General features: G+C 28.1%; 1 protein-coding gene across 1 annotated transcript; it reads right to left on the minus strand.

Annotated features, from left to right (window-relative positions):
• Positions 1-76: 76 nt before the first annotated feature.
• LOC145133619 (cytochrome P450 704C1-like) lies at positions 77-5,410 on the minus strand. The gene is made up of 6 exons (XM_079068553.1): positions 5,066-5,410; positions 4,557-4,772; positions 4,150-4,443; positions 3,563-3,886; positions 2,881-3,084; positions 77-552 (listed from the first exon to the last, which is right to left on the minus strand). The coding sequence occupies exons 1-6, from the start codon at positions 5,369-5,371 to the stop codon at positions 355-357; spliced, it is 1,542 nt and encodes a 513-aa protein (XP_078924679.1). The 5' UTR covers positions 5,372-5,410; the 3' UTR covers positions 77-354.
• Positions 5,411-15,261: the final 9,851 nt, after the last annotated feature.

Consider the following 15,261-nt stretch of genomic DNA (forward strand, 5'->3'; position numbering starts at 1 on the left):
ATGATGTAAAACATGTTGCAATTGGTATAAAAGGTATTGCACATTCAAAGTGTTTGCCTCTAGAAAATATATGAAATACTTCAAAACCAATAAACCATGATGCATATAATGATAAAACCGTTACATTAGGCCTAATACGATATTACACAAGAAATGACCAGGTAAAATGCTACATTGTGCCTATTTTTCACTGTCTAATACAGCACCTAAAGTAGCTTCATTTTTCTATACTAAACACCCTTATATTTTATTTAACAAATGCAATTACGATTTTACACAACTATGGTCATACGCAATCTGGTCATATGTCATGTTTTATTGAGCATTTGTCATACACAAACTTGCATCTTAACTTTATGGATTGGGTAAATCAAATCTGTTGAAAACACGAATTTGCAATGGACCATCGACGTGAAGATTAATCGAGGTTCTGTATCTTGAAATATTGTTATCATCACTCAACTTGAATACGAAACAACCTAACAAGATAGATGAGAATATCTTCATTTGCCTATATGCGAAATCTTGACCCAAACATGACCTCAGCCCAGCCTATGTATGAACAAGAAAAATACAAGGATTAGTTTTATTGTAGAAATTTATAACATAATATATTCCGATGATTAATGATAAAAAATAATTTAACTAACTAATAGTATTTTCTATTTAAACTAATTACACATTTAAGAAAAAAAAACATGAATACATTACATGAGATGTTCACATCTACAAAATAAATAAATAAATTTATGCATCACATAACATGTTCGTATCTGGGATGATAACTTGGAAATTTAACATGTCTCGATTAATTAAGAAATTATGTATGTCAGAAAATCTGGCCCAGTAGGGGTCAAGTTGCACCATGGCCTCGGGCCTAATCACGGTTTGGGGCCCAAAAATTAATTTCGCTCTAGATTGTATATATTTGAAATATGTCAAAAAATTTGGTTAACTGTGTTTAGTTTAGGTGCTTGGCCTTTTAGGAGGTGGTTGTGTTTTACCAATAAACACTGGTTCGATTCCCCCCAATTAGTATTTTATTTTTTTTTCTCAAAGTGATAAAAGTTTTAATACATGGAGTCTTTCAAACTTTATTGGGCCTGCCACTTGGTTTCTAAAAATTATTATTTTTTCTTCATAATTCTAATTAAGATGTATATATCTATTTAAGATAAAAAGAGTCGTTTGAATTGGTAGCTACGTGTAACTTTCAATAAATACTTTTATGTTTATGTTTAAGTATATACCAATCCGTCATAAAATTATAGTCTATCTTTTCTTTTTGATTTGTCCCAAAGTAATAGTCTACTTCTAAAAATAAATAATATTTTTATCAAAATACCCCTCACTATTACTTAACCAACTAAGTATTTAATTGAACATTAAATGCAAAGTAAGGACAAAAATGTCATTTTATTGTATAAAGTTAGTGATAATTAATACTTCTTTAATCTGTATGTTTTTTGTCTGTAAACAATAATTTTGGGATGGAAGGAAACTTTTTAAATTTATATATAGAAGGATATATTTGAATAATTAAATGTTCGGTTCTAAGTTTTGGGTTTTATATAAACAAAGGAACATAAAAAATTAGTTTTTAAAACCCAAAAACCAAACCGATGGTTTTTTTAAAATGGTTTAGCTGTTTGGATTTTTTGTTTTGGTTTGTTAGTTTATTTTATTTATTTATGTTTTTAGCAGTTGTATGGGATTTGGTATTTAACTCTAACACCACTTTATTTATATATATATATATATATATATATATATATATATATATATATATATATATATATATATATATATATATATATATGTCAAATTTAGTTACTCGATTATAGATTTCTTGATTTTGAAAGTTCTCCTTTTTATCATTTTGTTTTGGACCTCGAATCGACTTGAACCGGCCTATAGAAAATATATCATGTTTGTGAAACAAAAATTCTATTATTCTATACTTATATCATTAGGGGTAGTGGTACCAATAAAATACATCGTCTTACCTTTCCTTTGTATGGTTATCTTGTCATATTCAAGAGAAGTCATAGTTTCAAAACATGCATGTAACACTGCTACCAATTTTTTATACGTTTTTCCTTTTAGCGTTGTTTGGTTAATTGAAAATAATAAAATAACCATGAATAATTGCATGTGTAACCGAGCTAAATTAATTTTGCCACTAGTATATTTTTCTATATAGTCCAATTTTATAACTCATAACACTTCCGTATGACATCTCATTGTGCCCTCGACAAAAGTAAATCCAGATCCGTCAATTTACGTGGAAGCACTAAAATTAAATATACTCTTGTAGTTACTCTCTAATAAATTTATGTTTGCAACTCACTTGTATGAATGAGGATAAGCTTCAAACTAGCTATAGCGACCTCTAATTTAGTGAGTATCGACAACTCAAGCAAATCTAATAAAAATAAGTTACCATTAATTTGATACATGCAAAAATTACTTATGTAATATATTTGTTGAAATTTACATTATAGAAATTTTTCTATAAATCAGCATATTTTTTACAAATATGTTATTGGATGCATGGATGTTTGAAAAATGGTTTTACCTATATATATATATATATATATATATATATATATATATATATATATATATATATATATATATATATATATATATATATATATATATATATATATTTCATTAAACTTTGTGAAATTCAATGCGAAATTTATAGTAAAGTTGTATGAAGAGTAGTGTATTGTGGATGTGATATGAAAAGAAAGAAAGGTAATCATGGATATGTTTGGCAAAAATAGTTAAAAATTCCAGCACAATGATGTTACATTAGTATACCTTTCATATTCAAAGCTGTAACTTTTTCTTGTGAAATTGAAATACACTAACCTGAAATGCTGTAAATTTGAAGGGGCTCTCTGGATGGAAGCAACCATTGTCATCAAGCCACCTTTCTGGTTTAAACTCAAGTGCATCGTCACCCCATACGAAATTCATCCTCCCCATTGCATATGGCAGATACGATACCATATCCCCTTTCTTCACAATACCACCATCTGGTAGAACATCATCTGAAAAGCATATCTTTGGGTCCTACATAAATAACATGCATCATGTCATCTCCATATTATTAGGATATCATGGGTAAAATTCAAACTAAGATGCATGTGGTTTTGATAGTGTGATTAAATGTTCCTTATCTACCAATTAAGATGAGATACAGTGTACATCTAGTAGCCAAAACTTCAACAAACAACATGAAGGAACATGGATAGATCTTTGGCTCAATTGTACCAAACCTTGTTTATAGAACCTTAATTTATGTAATTATAAACCGTGTATGTATCCATATTAATCAATAATATTTAATTGCAGTGGTCGTACGGGTATCAAATAGTTTCAACTTGTGTTCTCCATTTACTCTTGCCTTACATGTGTATTTGTGTGTGTGTGTTGCTTGTTGTTCGTGTTCCCTAACATAACACCACCATGGATGTTGAAAAGCGCTCCTACTTGGTAAATAGTAATCAACTTATCATAAATTAAACAAGTCATGAACAAGATTGCATACCAATGGCAATGCGGGATAGAGTCTGATAGTTTCTGTCAAAGCTGCGTGAAGATATTGCATCTTCCCAAGCGCAAGTTCACTCACATGGGCAGCAAAATCTGCAACATTTCTGATATCTTTTTTTACGTTCGTTGCTTCTTTGATTTCTTTTGCAACCTTATCTTGAACATCAGGATGCTTGCAAAGCATGTAAATGAACCAAGACATAGTAAGCCCTATGGGATCTTTACCAGCAAGTACGAAGTTTAGTATTATATCTCGTATGAACTTTGGGTCTTTATCTTTGATCTGCAGAAACCTCGATAGGATGTCCTTTTTTATGAACTGCATATTAAGTAAAACAAGGTGGTCAAAACAGTGAATTAGAAGAGCAAAATATGTTTCTAGGTAGCTACCATATATATTACGTCAATATCATCATACAGTATATGATTTTTTTTATATGTAAAAGAAATGTGATCTAATAGTTGTCTTCATGATTTATGCCAACACACTTATATGGTAAACTCAATGATCTGTTCAACAAGCCTTAAAAACATTAAGTTGGTTTGCAGTCTTCTAATATGGTTAAGAAAATATAAGCTTACGACTGAATGCTCATTCTTTGTCTTATGCATTTCTTCGGTCTTGATCTGGATCAACTTGTAAACGAACTCATCAATGATTTGTATAGTTTTCTTCAACTCCGCTTCGGAGCCAATATTCAGATATTTCTTTATCTTCCAAAATACGTCAACAAATCTTCGATATGTTAAGGTGTTCGCATCATCAAATGCACGACTGAATCTGACACCTTCTTCACTAGAACCACTCATGTTATCAAGATCAATCCCAAAACCAACATTAAATATTGAATCCATGGTTGTCTTCAAGAATAAATCCTGTATATATACATGTGTATCATGAATATTGTGATATCTATCAAATGGCAATAATCAATGAGTTTCTTGAGGGTTAATCATATCAAATAATAGTGCGCAAAGGAGTAACTTACGTTTATATCGACTATTTGCATGTTGTTTGCTGCTTCTGACAATATGTTCCCCAGTTTTATTGTATTGTTTCTGAAAATTACACTACTAAAATCTCTTAAGACTGTCGTAGAGAACTCATGACTCGAAACCTTCCTCTGTTCTCGCCATTTGTCCCCATCGACTGTGAATATTCCATCACCAAGTAGCTCCTTTAGAATGTCGCGGGTATATGTTCCCTATATATATATAGCATACTTTTAACATTTCAGTGTGTAAGCGAAACTAAACAAGAGGAACGTTATATATAGTTCATGGCAATATCTATTTAAATGGTAGATATACAAATAGTATAAAAAAAAATCAGAAAACTGCATCATTGGCTCATGTGCCATCCCTCCACCCACTTATATAAAACTCACTTACCAATTACTAAAAAAGAGTACAGTTAGCTTGGCAACAATTAAACACTATGAATCATTAATTAATATTAAAGTGAAACTATATATAATTTCGAATTAGCGACACATACCTTTCCATAATTTTTGAAATTCGTTTTGAGTATATATTCCACATTCACGGGATCAATTGTAAAAATTTCACGATGCAAAGGGCTAAGCATTCTGTAAGTTTTGTATTTTTCTGCTCGATGAGCCATGTAATCATGCATCGTGTTGAAGTTAATGAGTATGCCAAAAACATTCCCCCCAACCGGATAATATTTCCTCCCATTTGTTTGTTGTTGCTTGTAGACATATAGGAAAACAAGGAGTAAAAATAATGGTGTCACTGTTGTTATGATGATTGGATCTGAGAGAAGATTCATGTAAGAGGCCATTTGAAAAATGAGAGGGATGATCCATAAGGTGTTTGCGTGTGCTCTATATATAGGCAATAATAAGCACTTACGGATTGCACCCCAGCTCAAATAATTTGTATCAACTCCAAGGCTCGAAGTAATGAAGGCTCTTTGACCAAACAAATGTTTTTTAAAATTTTATTTATTAAATAGGTGTAGTTTTCAAAAATTCATATTTTTTAAAACTTTTTTTTTAAACTTTTTGCTGTTAATTTTTATCAATTTACAAACAATATTTTTACCTTTTATTTCATCATCACTAACAACTTTTTGAATCCAAATAATTTTTTTAGCAATAAGAACTTTTATTAAAAGAAAATGACAGAATACAGATTAAAAAACATGAAAATAAGGAAACAACTACACATGAATTTAAAATAAAGATAACGCCAACAGGGATGAAACAAGACAGGATAAGAAAGATAGCTATATCCCTTCAGAAGACCAATAAAACTCATGTCCTTTGAAGGTACCGGTAGAAGAAAGCAAACACAATGGAGACAACATTGAAACCTTGAACCCCTTCAATGCAACTGAATTTTAAATCCAACAAGACTACCTGCAATTGAGATTAGAACAGAAGCGCAAACAAGAATAACTCACGTCAATGAAACAAACTATTCAATAGACATTACTGAATGGTATGTGTCCAATCAATCGTTGTAATTTTCATGGACTTTGAAAACAATTATAATGATATAGTCATTTTTTTTTAAACGACAAATCTAACATACTCCTAAACTACACCTTAAATCCACCTATGTCTACAACGAGACTTAAACCCTCAACCTCAAATAGGGAAGGCAACACCGGATACCCCGATATAGTCATTAACATCAAGAATACGAGGCAAATGTAACAAAATCTGACTATTGATGTAGGTGCTGAGGAGTTAGGGCATGAACATTCATTTCTTTTTTATTAAATTACAAATTTACCTTATTTGGTAAATATTTTTTAAAATATACCTTTTTGTAAATATTTTTATAGGATACACCACTTTGGTCAAAAACTCGCGCCGTAGAAGGGTGGTCAACTGGTCAAGGTGAAAGACACACGTTGGCTACTTCACTTAGGATTTGCCAAATCCGCACCACGCATGTGGTTTTAGACCAACTTTAACCATCAAACATTAAAGGCTTATACCAATTCCAATTATCGAACACAAAATCATAAATCGTGCATTTTTAACAATAAAATGATGATTGCATTCCAATCGCAAACATATAAAATTTTGTTTTTTAATGGTAAATGTTCTGGTATCTTTATTTGAAATCTAAACTTATTCAACATGTTAAAACCATCTCAAACTCATCTCTATTTTTTCCTTACAAATAGAATAAAAATAGGGGTATACAGTGTTTCATCTCAAACAATCCTTCATTTTTTACTCCACTTTTTACCACAAAAAATATATATTCGTAGTATATTCTATTTTGCAATATATATATATATATATATATATATATATATATATATATATATATATATATATTCAAATACACTCCTACTAATTAACTTTTAACACACACACACACACACACACACATATATATATATATATATATATATATATATAATCTATAATTTTTTCATTACAATAATATTAAATAAGTAAGATTATATTTATAAAACACTTATAATTAAATAAATATTATACATGTATCTATATAAATATTACAAATACAAACTTTTAAATAAACATTATCAACAAACTCTTCTTACATCTTCATTGTAAGGAATAAATTTTAATAACCTTGGGGATCTGGATCTTGTTTACCTGATTACTAGGCTAATAGTAAGGTTATTTGTCGTTTTTTATTAGAATATTATTGTAATATATTGGTTAACTAGATGTTTAACATCATATGTTTTCTTGTTTGTAATATATATTTTAATTATAAGTTTTTTTTTAAATATGTTATCGTGTTTTAAAATTTCAATATGTTGATACACAAAAAACAAACTTTATATTTATAATTAATTAATATAACTTAATTTGTAACAAATTATTATAAATATTAAATATTACTTTTAAATTATAATTATTAGATAAAAATAAACTAGAAATGTATAAATAAAAAAGAAAGGGACTAAATATGGTGGAATAAAAAAGAGAGGGGCAACTAAATCTTCAACTCTATTCTGGAAGAATGAATAGTGTTCCTCCATATTTGGTGGAATAATATTCATATCTCCCAAAATAGAGATATAAATAGGGTAGGGTTGAGAGGAAAATAAGGAAAGAAATGAGAGAAAAAAATGAAGTTTGACGATGGGTTGGAGATGCTCTAAATGACATCAAAATGGTGATTTTTAGATGACCATTAAAGTTGGTCTTAGATCATAGTGTTATGTCTCTACAAACACATCAACAATTATTTATTTATTTTTATAAAAATATTTTATTATTACTTCTACTTAACAAAATATTTAATAATATATTAACATAAATATATTAATTTACAAAAAAAAACAAATTAATATATTCTTTAACATACAAATTATATATATATATATATATATATATATATATATATATATATATATATATATATATATATATATATATATATATATATATATATATATATATATATGTATGTGTGTTTACCATTCAGTTAATTTTGGTGTCTACAACATGATTGTTAAGATCTCTATCTTAATTTTACGATTTTAGGATCTTACAAGAAAAAAATGATCTCAGTTACACTAGGAACTATTTGAAGTAAGATTAATACTTGGATCTTATTATTAGGACTATGAGCTTAAAATCGTAACTCGATCCGATCTCACCTAGTTAGTTTTATTGTATAATTGAGCCTCAAAAATTTGTCTATTCAATATGAAACCGAGCAACATAGATCTCATAAAGTATCATCACTTCACCGATTCATATCGAAGTAGGCAACGCACGCTCATTATATTTCTTTTGTGATCTTATCTCGTTATTTGTACATGATCATAATGATCTTGTTTCTCTTTCTAATTAAGATGTTTTCTTCTTAATTTTTGTGGTTTGCAACAACAAAAACTAAGGTTCGTGATGAAGAGGTTAGATTTAATTCCATTATCGACGTCTTAATCAACATTATAACGTATATTGAACATCGAAGACCTTGCGAGCAAATTTGAATATGTGTATCTTTTGGTAAAATCTTACAATCACGATCTTGCAAAATATAAAACGATACTAAGTAGGATTCAGATTTTAAGAACCTTACTTCACATTTTTAATTAAAGGTTAACTGAATAAATATAAATAAACTTAATAAAATAAATATCAATAATTTATGTTATTTTGTTATATAACATGCCACTTGTTTGGACAAAATGTTTGTTTCGCACAAAGCGTTTGGGAGCTTCTAGCTTCTAGTTTTAACAAAAAGTTTCGTTTAGTAGTACGAACGTTTAGTTTTTAGTTTAAATAAAATACTTCAAACCTAAAAGCTATTTCATGTAGCATTTAACAAACTGCTACTGAACTTTTATAATCAATTTCCAGAATTGCCCTTTAAAATGTATTTATATATTTAATTGTTTTAAACAATTGTCATTTTATATAATTCAAAAGTTTTTACCTACTTTTGTCAAACACTCATATAACAAATAAAAACTACAACTTCCAGCTACCAACTACCCACTACCCGTTACCAGCTACCAGCTAACAGCTATCAACTACCTGCTGACAGTTACTTTTGCCAAATACTCCCCAAAAAAACTATCATTTTTCAACTAGATATGTTGCTCATGCTCCGCATGGGTCGTGTGCGTCTGATTTGAGTGTCGTTTTTGTTTATAGATTAATAGGCGTCTTTGTTGATTCTTTTAATTGACTTTGGATTATTTTCATACGGATAAACAGTTAGAGACGGATAGATAGAGGGCAGGAAAAAAACAAAAAAAAGTTAAATATGAGGACCAATATAGAAAAAATATACAAAAAGAAGAAAATGACAGACACAGAAAGTGCAAGGATGAAAATAGTAAAAAAACGTGAGTTTCACTATTCGTAACTTGTTGTTGACTCTTTTAGCGAAAAAACCCGGGCTTTGCCCCGGGCCATTTTTTGTGTTTTTTATGAAAAAATGTAAAAGTTTTGACTGCAAGGACCAAAAATGTCAAAATGGCTAAAGAATTAAACGGTTTGGAATTACCAAGTTTTTAGAAAATGGACCAAAATTTTCAATTCCTTAAAGTTTTATGGCCAAACTTTGAATATTAAAAGGTTAAAAAAATGTAAAAATTTTGATTACAATGACCATAAGTGTCAAAATGGCTAAAGAATGAGGGACAAAGTTGACAAAAAACATGATGTAAAAGTTTTGACTGTAAGGACCAAAAGTGTCAAAATGGCTAAACAATTAAAGGGGTTGAAATTAGCAAGTTTTTAAAAAAGGGACCAAAGTTGTCAATTTCTTAAAGTTTTGTGGCCAAACTTTAAATATTAAAGGTTCCAAAAAAATGTAAAAATTTTGATTGCAAGGACCAAAAGTGTCAAAATGGCAAAAGAATAAGAGGCAAAATTGACAAAAAAATATATATATAACTTTACTATTCCTAACTTTGAACATTTTTAATATATATATATATATATATATATATATATATATATATATATATATATATATATATGAGTTAGAATGCATAGATCTGGACCACCGGATGAATAGAATCAACAATCATGATCTGAGGGTCTATACAATAAGGTAGTATGTATCATATAATCACACAAATTTAAGCAAAATGGTATTTTGGTCAATTAACCTTATTTAAAAAAGGAAAATTTCGGATTTTAAGGGATCATTAATTCTCTTATTTTTAAAAAATCTGAATTTTTTAAATTAATTCTAATTAAATTTTAATATTACTTTTAATAATAACCGATTTTATTCTGTCAGAATGACAAAAAGTCAACAAGAAACTAGTAAATATATTTGTGGTTTTATTCTTGTAGAATATTGTTTCATTCAATATACTTTTTATATTAAACATGGTTAAATAATTATACAACATATTATCAAGAATAACATTTTCTAAAGAATACGAATTTTATTATTTAAGAATCACTATTTACATTCATCAGTAAAGAAAAAGACTATAAACAATTATTACAATCATTCTAAAACAATTATGAGTAATAATGGTTTAACGATTACATTTATTATTAAAGATTAAAACTAAAAATGGTTAAAAAAGAAAAAAAAAACATCAAAATCTAACAAAAACACTACTCTATTCCGAAAGAATATTATTGTTAAGAAACAATTTATAAATTCTGACAGAATACATTCTGTTAGAATACAATATCGTTCTCCGTGTTTTCTTCATTTTCCACATTAATGACAACCTCTTCAAAACCTAAATTCACAAGGAAAACATAATCAACTTTCAAAATATTAAAATTTTTAGTGCATTAAATAGAATAAAACAATAAATTCTAATAGAATGTGATATACATTCAAATAGAATATAACTATAATTTCTTCAAACCAACATTAACAATCATCCCTAAACTTGCAATGTATATTATTCTGAAAGAATGTAATGTTTCATTATTTAGGATGTCATTCTATAAGAATCAAGACCAATAACAAGAATAGAAACCAATTTTATTCTGATAGAATTGGTTACGGTAATTCACTGCTTAAGGTGACAAGGAATTCAAGATTCTATTCTGACAAAATTAGAATTCGAAATTCCATTCTAGCAGAATGATCAACATTAAGATGCATTAAAAAAACCTAACAATCTAAATAGAAAAAAAAACTATGAAATTGAAATAGCAAGATACATAGAATGCATAAACATATATACTTATTTTTTGGTTAAAAAACTGATGATTGTGTTCCAAAATCAAAATCAAAAAGCAATTGGATTAAAATTTCATAGATGAGGGTTCATTTTAATTAATAAAGTTTGCAAAGTAAATGAGTTACACAGGAGGGTATACCTCCTGTGTTCGGTTTCCATACGATCGAAAAAAAAGCATAAATGGTTATGTGGCTTCGGTTTTGATTGACAATGGTAAAAAGATCATCAAAAAAATGTTAAGGAGGTACTTACAACCGATGAAGGTGGTGGTTGGCGGTGGTGGCTGGCTGTTTGAAGCAGCGACAATCGATGAAGGTGGTGGTTGGCGGTGGTGGTTGGCTGTTTGAAGCAGCGACAGTGGAGAAGACGGCGGTGAAACTGTGAAGCCGATTCTTTTTCTTTTGTAGGTGAATAATACGTGAGATCAAACAGAGAGATTAGGTCAGACCTAATTATTTTGTTTCCTTAATTAAATGGATTTAATTAAATAATCCCATTAATTGAATGTGTCAAAAACCCAAAAATACCCTTATTCATTTAATAAATTATTTAATTATTTGCTAAATTGTGATTGGTGCATTTAGGAACATAATATTTGTTAGAAACATTTGAACCTAGCTCATATATATATATATATATATATATATATATATATATATATATATATATATATATATATATATATATATATATATATATGGCATTTTTAGATCGACAGATCGATTATATTCCCTTCATCCCGTCTCAATCGTCCAACATCCCTTCGAAGAATGATCTGCAATCGCAGACGACCTCTCCTATGGCCGATCTACGTTCAACGATTGGCAGATGAATGATCTACAATCGCAGACGGCCTCTCCGTCGGAGTTGAACGATCGCCTCAAAGGGAAACAACCAATAATAAGAAGGTTTTCAGCCATCGATTCCTCGTTATCTTAAATTCTAGTTCTTCGGAAAATTTTTGAGACTCAATGTTGCAACAACTAAAATCGAAAATTGTTCTCGTCGGTGGATGATGCGTCGGTGACAGAAGGTAAACAATTACCGCATCGACCACCTTATTTTCTATCAGATCTGTAAGAAGAGATGAACAAAATGAAGCTTTGGTTGATATGATAGAAGAATTCGTTCCAGAGCACCTATATCTGCACATCACAGGTTCTGATTTTGTATTTTCTTTTATAGTTAATCTCTAATTGGAGGATATTCATGTGAATTTGTATATGATGTGATTTGCTTTAATTTAATATTTTTGTATGTCACTTTTCTTCATAAATTCCTACATGCTTCTATATGTTATTTATAATCTATTTCATTGAATAAGATGGCAATCATTGTCACTAGTAACTCCAATACACTTCATATTTTAATTGATTTTATGATAATCGGCAAATTGTGATTTGCTTTATTGATTTTTTTTTTGTTAATCGGTGGTGGTAGGAGTAAGTTAAGTCTTATTTAGTCTTAGTTTATTGATTATGTTTATTAACATTCATATTTCTTTTTTTTTACCCCACTTCTTTTAAGTGTTTTTTCAAAGAAAGTTACAGTGTGAAATAATGATCGCATAAACTGTGTTTCACCACACAATTTAACCAGGCCTAATGGATCGGATAGATACGTGTTTTGCCACTCGATTTTTAGTCCATTGACTGCTTAAAGGCTCAAGTAACCAGGTCATAACTTCTTGCTGCTGTTGAGGTATGTATTTTATTACAGAAAAATAAGTAAATATCAATGAAATAAAGTAAAAGGTTATTAGTAAATTAACCGGCTGCAGATGCGATAATGAGAAATGATTCACCAAAAAGATTGTGTTCACCACGAAGTAATTGACCCTCTTTTTGCAGATATGACACCATGTCTGCTATGCCCTGTTATAAACAAATATCAAATATTATAATCAAAAGTATTATGAGACAGGTTAATTGAATTAATTACTGAAATCTGAACACTAGAAAATGAGATAGGACATTTATCAACTTCTGTTTTGGCTAAAGAGAAGGAAAGTATGAGAAAAGACCTTGAGAAAACAAAAGCAAAACTGCTAAAGAAAAGGAAAGTATGAGAAAAGACATTGAGAAAACAAAAGCAAAACTAAAAGAAAGAGAGTCAAAGCTAATAAATGCCATTCAAGAAAAAACAAAGTTATAGGTAATAAGTTAGTAACATATTTCCTTTTCTTTAATGTGGTAATCAAGGATTAACCCAATAGCTTGTCTAATTTACCATTTTACCCAACATTTGTAGGGTAAAAAAGCGTCAACTTATGGCATTTAAAATCAACTTATGGTGAGTCATGTTGTATTCTCTTGGCTTTGAATATCTTATTTAAAATTGGTTTATAACTTTGAAAGTAGATTTGAATCTTTGATCTTTATTTTCTTTCTTAATACAACTCATGGGCAGTTTTCTTTTTTACTTAATGGGCTTAATGATTTCAACACTTAAATCTGGACAACTATGGTTGTTTCTTTTTTACTTATCTAAATTTATAAAAAAGTTAAATGTTGTAATTACATGTGATTCACATGTAAATGACATGTAATTCACATATGAATTACATGTGATTCACATGTAAATCACATGTGAATTAGATGTGATTCACATGTAAATCACATGTAATTCGCATATGAATTACATGTGATTCACAAGTAAATGACATGTAATTCACATATGAATTACATGTGATTCACATATAAATTACATGTGATTCACATGTAAATCACATGTAATTTACATACGAATCACATGTAATTCACATGTAAATCACATGTAATTCACATATGAATTACATGTGATTCACATGTAATTCACATATGAATTACATGTGATCGACATATAAATCAAATGTAATTCACATATGAATTACATGTGATTCACATGTGAATTATATATGATTCACATGTAAATCACATATGTATTTTGGTGAGTGTTTTTGCATCAATCATTTTTTTTTTAATTTTCTTGTAGATTTGGAAGAAATTGTGATGAATATTGAAAATGTGAAAAATGATAAAATGAATAAAAATAAGGAAATATTGACACGAAGATATGAAAACACTTTGAAATTTGTAGCATTTTTTATTTTTATATTTTATTTTGTATCGAATGAAATACTTGTACTATTACGTTTATAGATTAATTAATAAAAATGAGATTTTTTATTATTTACTTACGAATATTATAGTATAACAAATATACATATATGCATTTAAAAAATATGTAGATATACACCTAAAACTTTGATTTTTATTGTTAAAAAACAAGAGTATTTTTTTTAATAGTCTAGTTCTTTTTTTTTTTAAAAAAAATTTGTTGATTTTTAAAAATTTACTTTAAAAAAATGTAGTTATTTTGAAAAAATTGCAGTTTTTTATTAAACGCAGTTTTTTTTAAAAAAAAATTGCAGTTTTTTTTTTGGAAAATATGCAGCTTTTTTTAAAAAACTTGTAGTTTTTTTATTTAAAAATGCAGTTTTTTTTAATAAAGTTAAAGTTTTTTTTTTTGAAAAAAATGCAGTATTCTTCTAGAAGTTGCAGTTTTTTTGAAAAAATTGTAGTTTTTTTTTTAAATTGCAGTTTTTTTTTAAATTCATTTTTTTAAAAAAATAATGCAGTTTTTTTAAGAAAATTGCCGTTTTTTATTCAAAAATGCAGTTTTTTTTAAAAAAGAAATTGCAGTTTTTTTTGAAAAAAAATGCAGTTTTCTTTAAAAAAAATTTTGCAGTGTTTTTTGAAAAAAAATGCAGTTTTTTTAAAAATTTGAAAAATTGCCGTTTGTTTAAAGAAATGTTTTTTTTCAAATATTCATGTTTTTTATAAAAAATTAAAAAATCTGCATTTTTCTTAAAAAATCGAAAAATACAATTTTTAAAAAAATCTGAAAATTTGATTTATTATGTAAATTTTTAGACATTTATATTAATATATTCAATAACAAAAAAAATTAAACATTAAGTGAGATTGGTAAGATAACGATCATGTCCTTAATGAATTAATTTTGATCAAACGCTCCACTTTTAGTTTTCGCGTTCTCGGGAAACTTTGAATTCT

The sequence above is a fragment of the Lactuca virosa genome, chromosome 8 (genome assembly GCF_052849685.1).
Source record: "Lactuca virosa cultivar CGN04683 chromosome 8, Lactuca_virosa_CGN04683_v6, whole genome shotgun sequence".
In the NCBI taxonomy this organism is placed as follows: domain Eukaryota; kingdom Viridiplantae; phylum Streptophyta; class Magnoliopsida; order Asterales; family Asteraceae; genus Lactuca; species Lactuca virosa.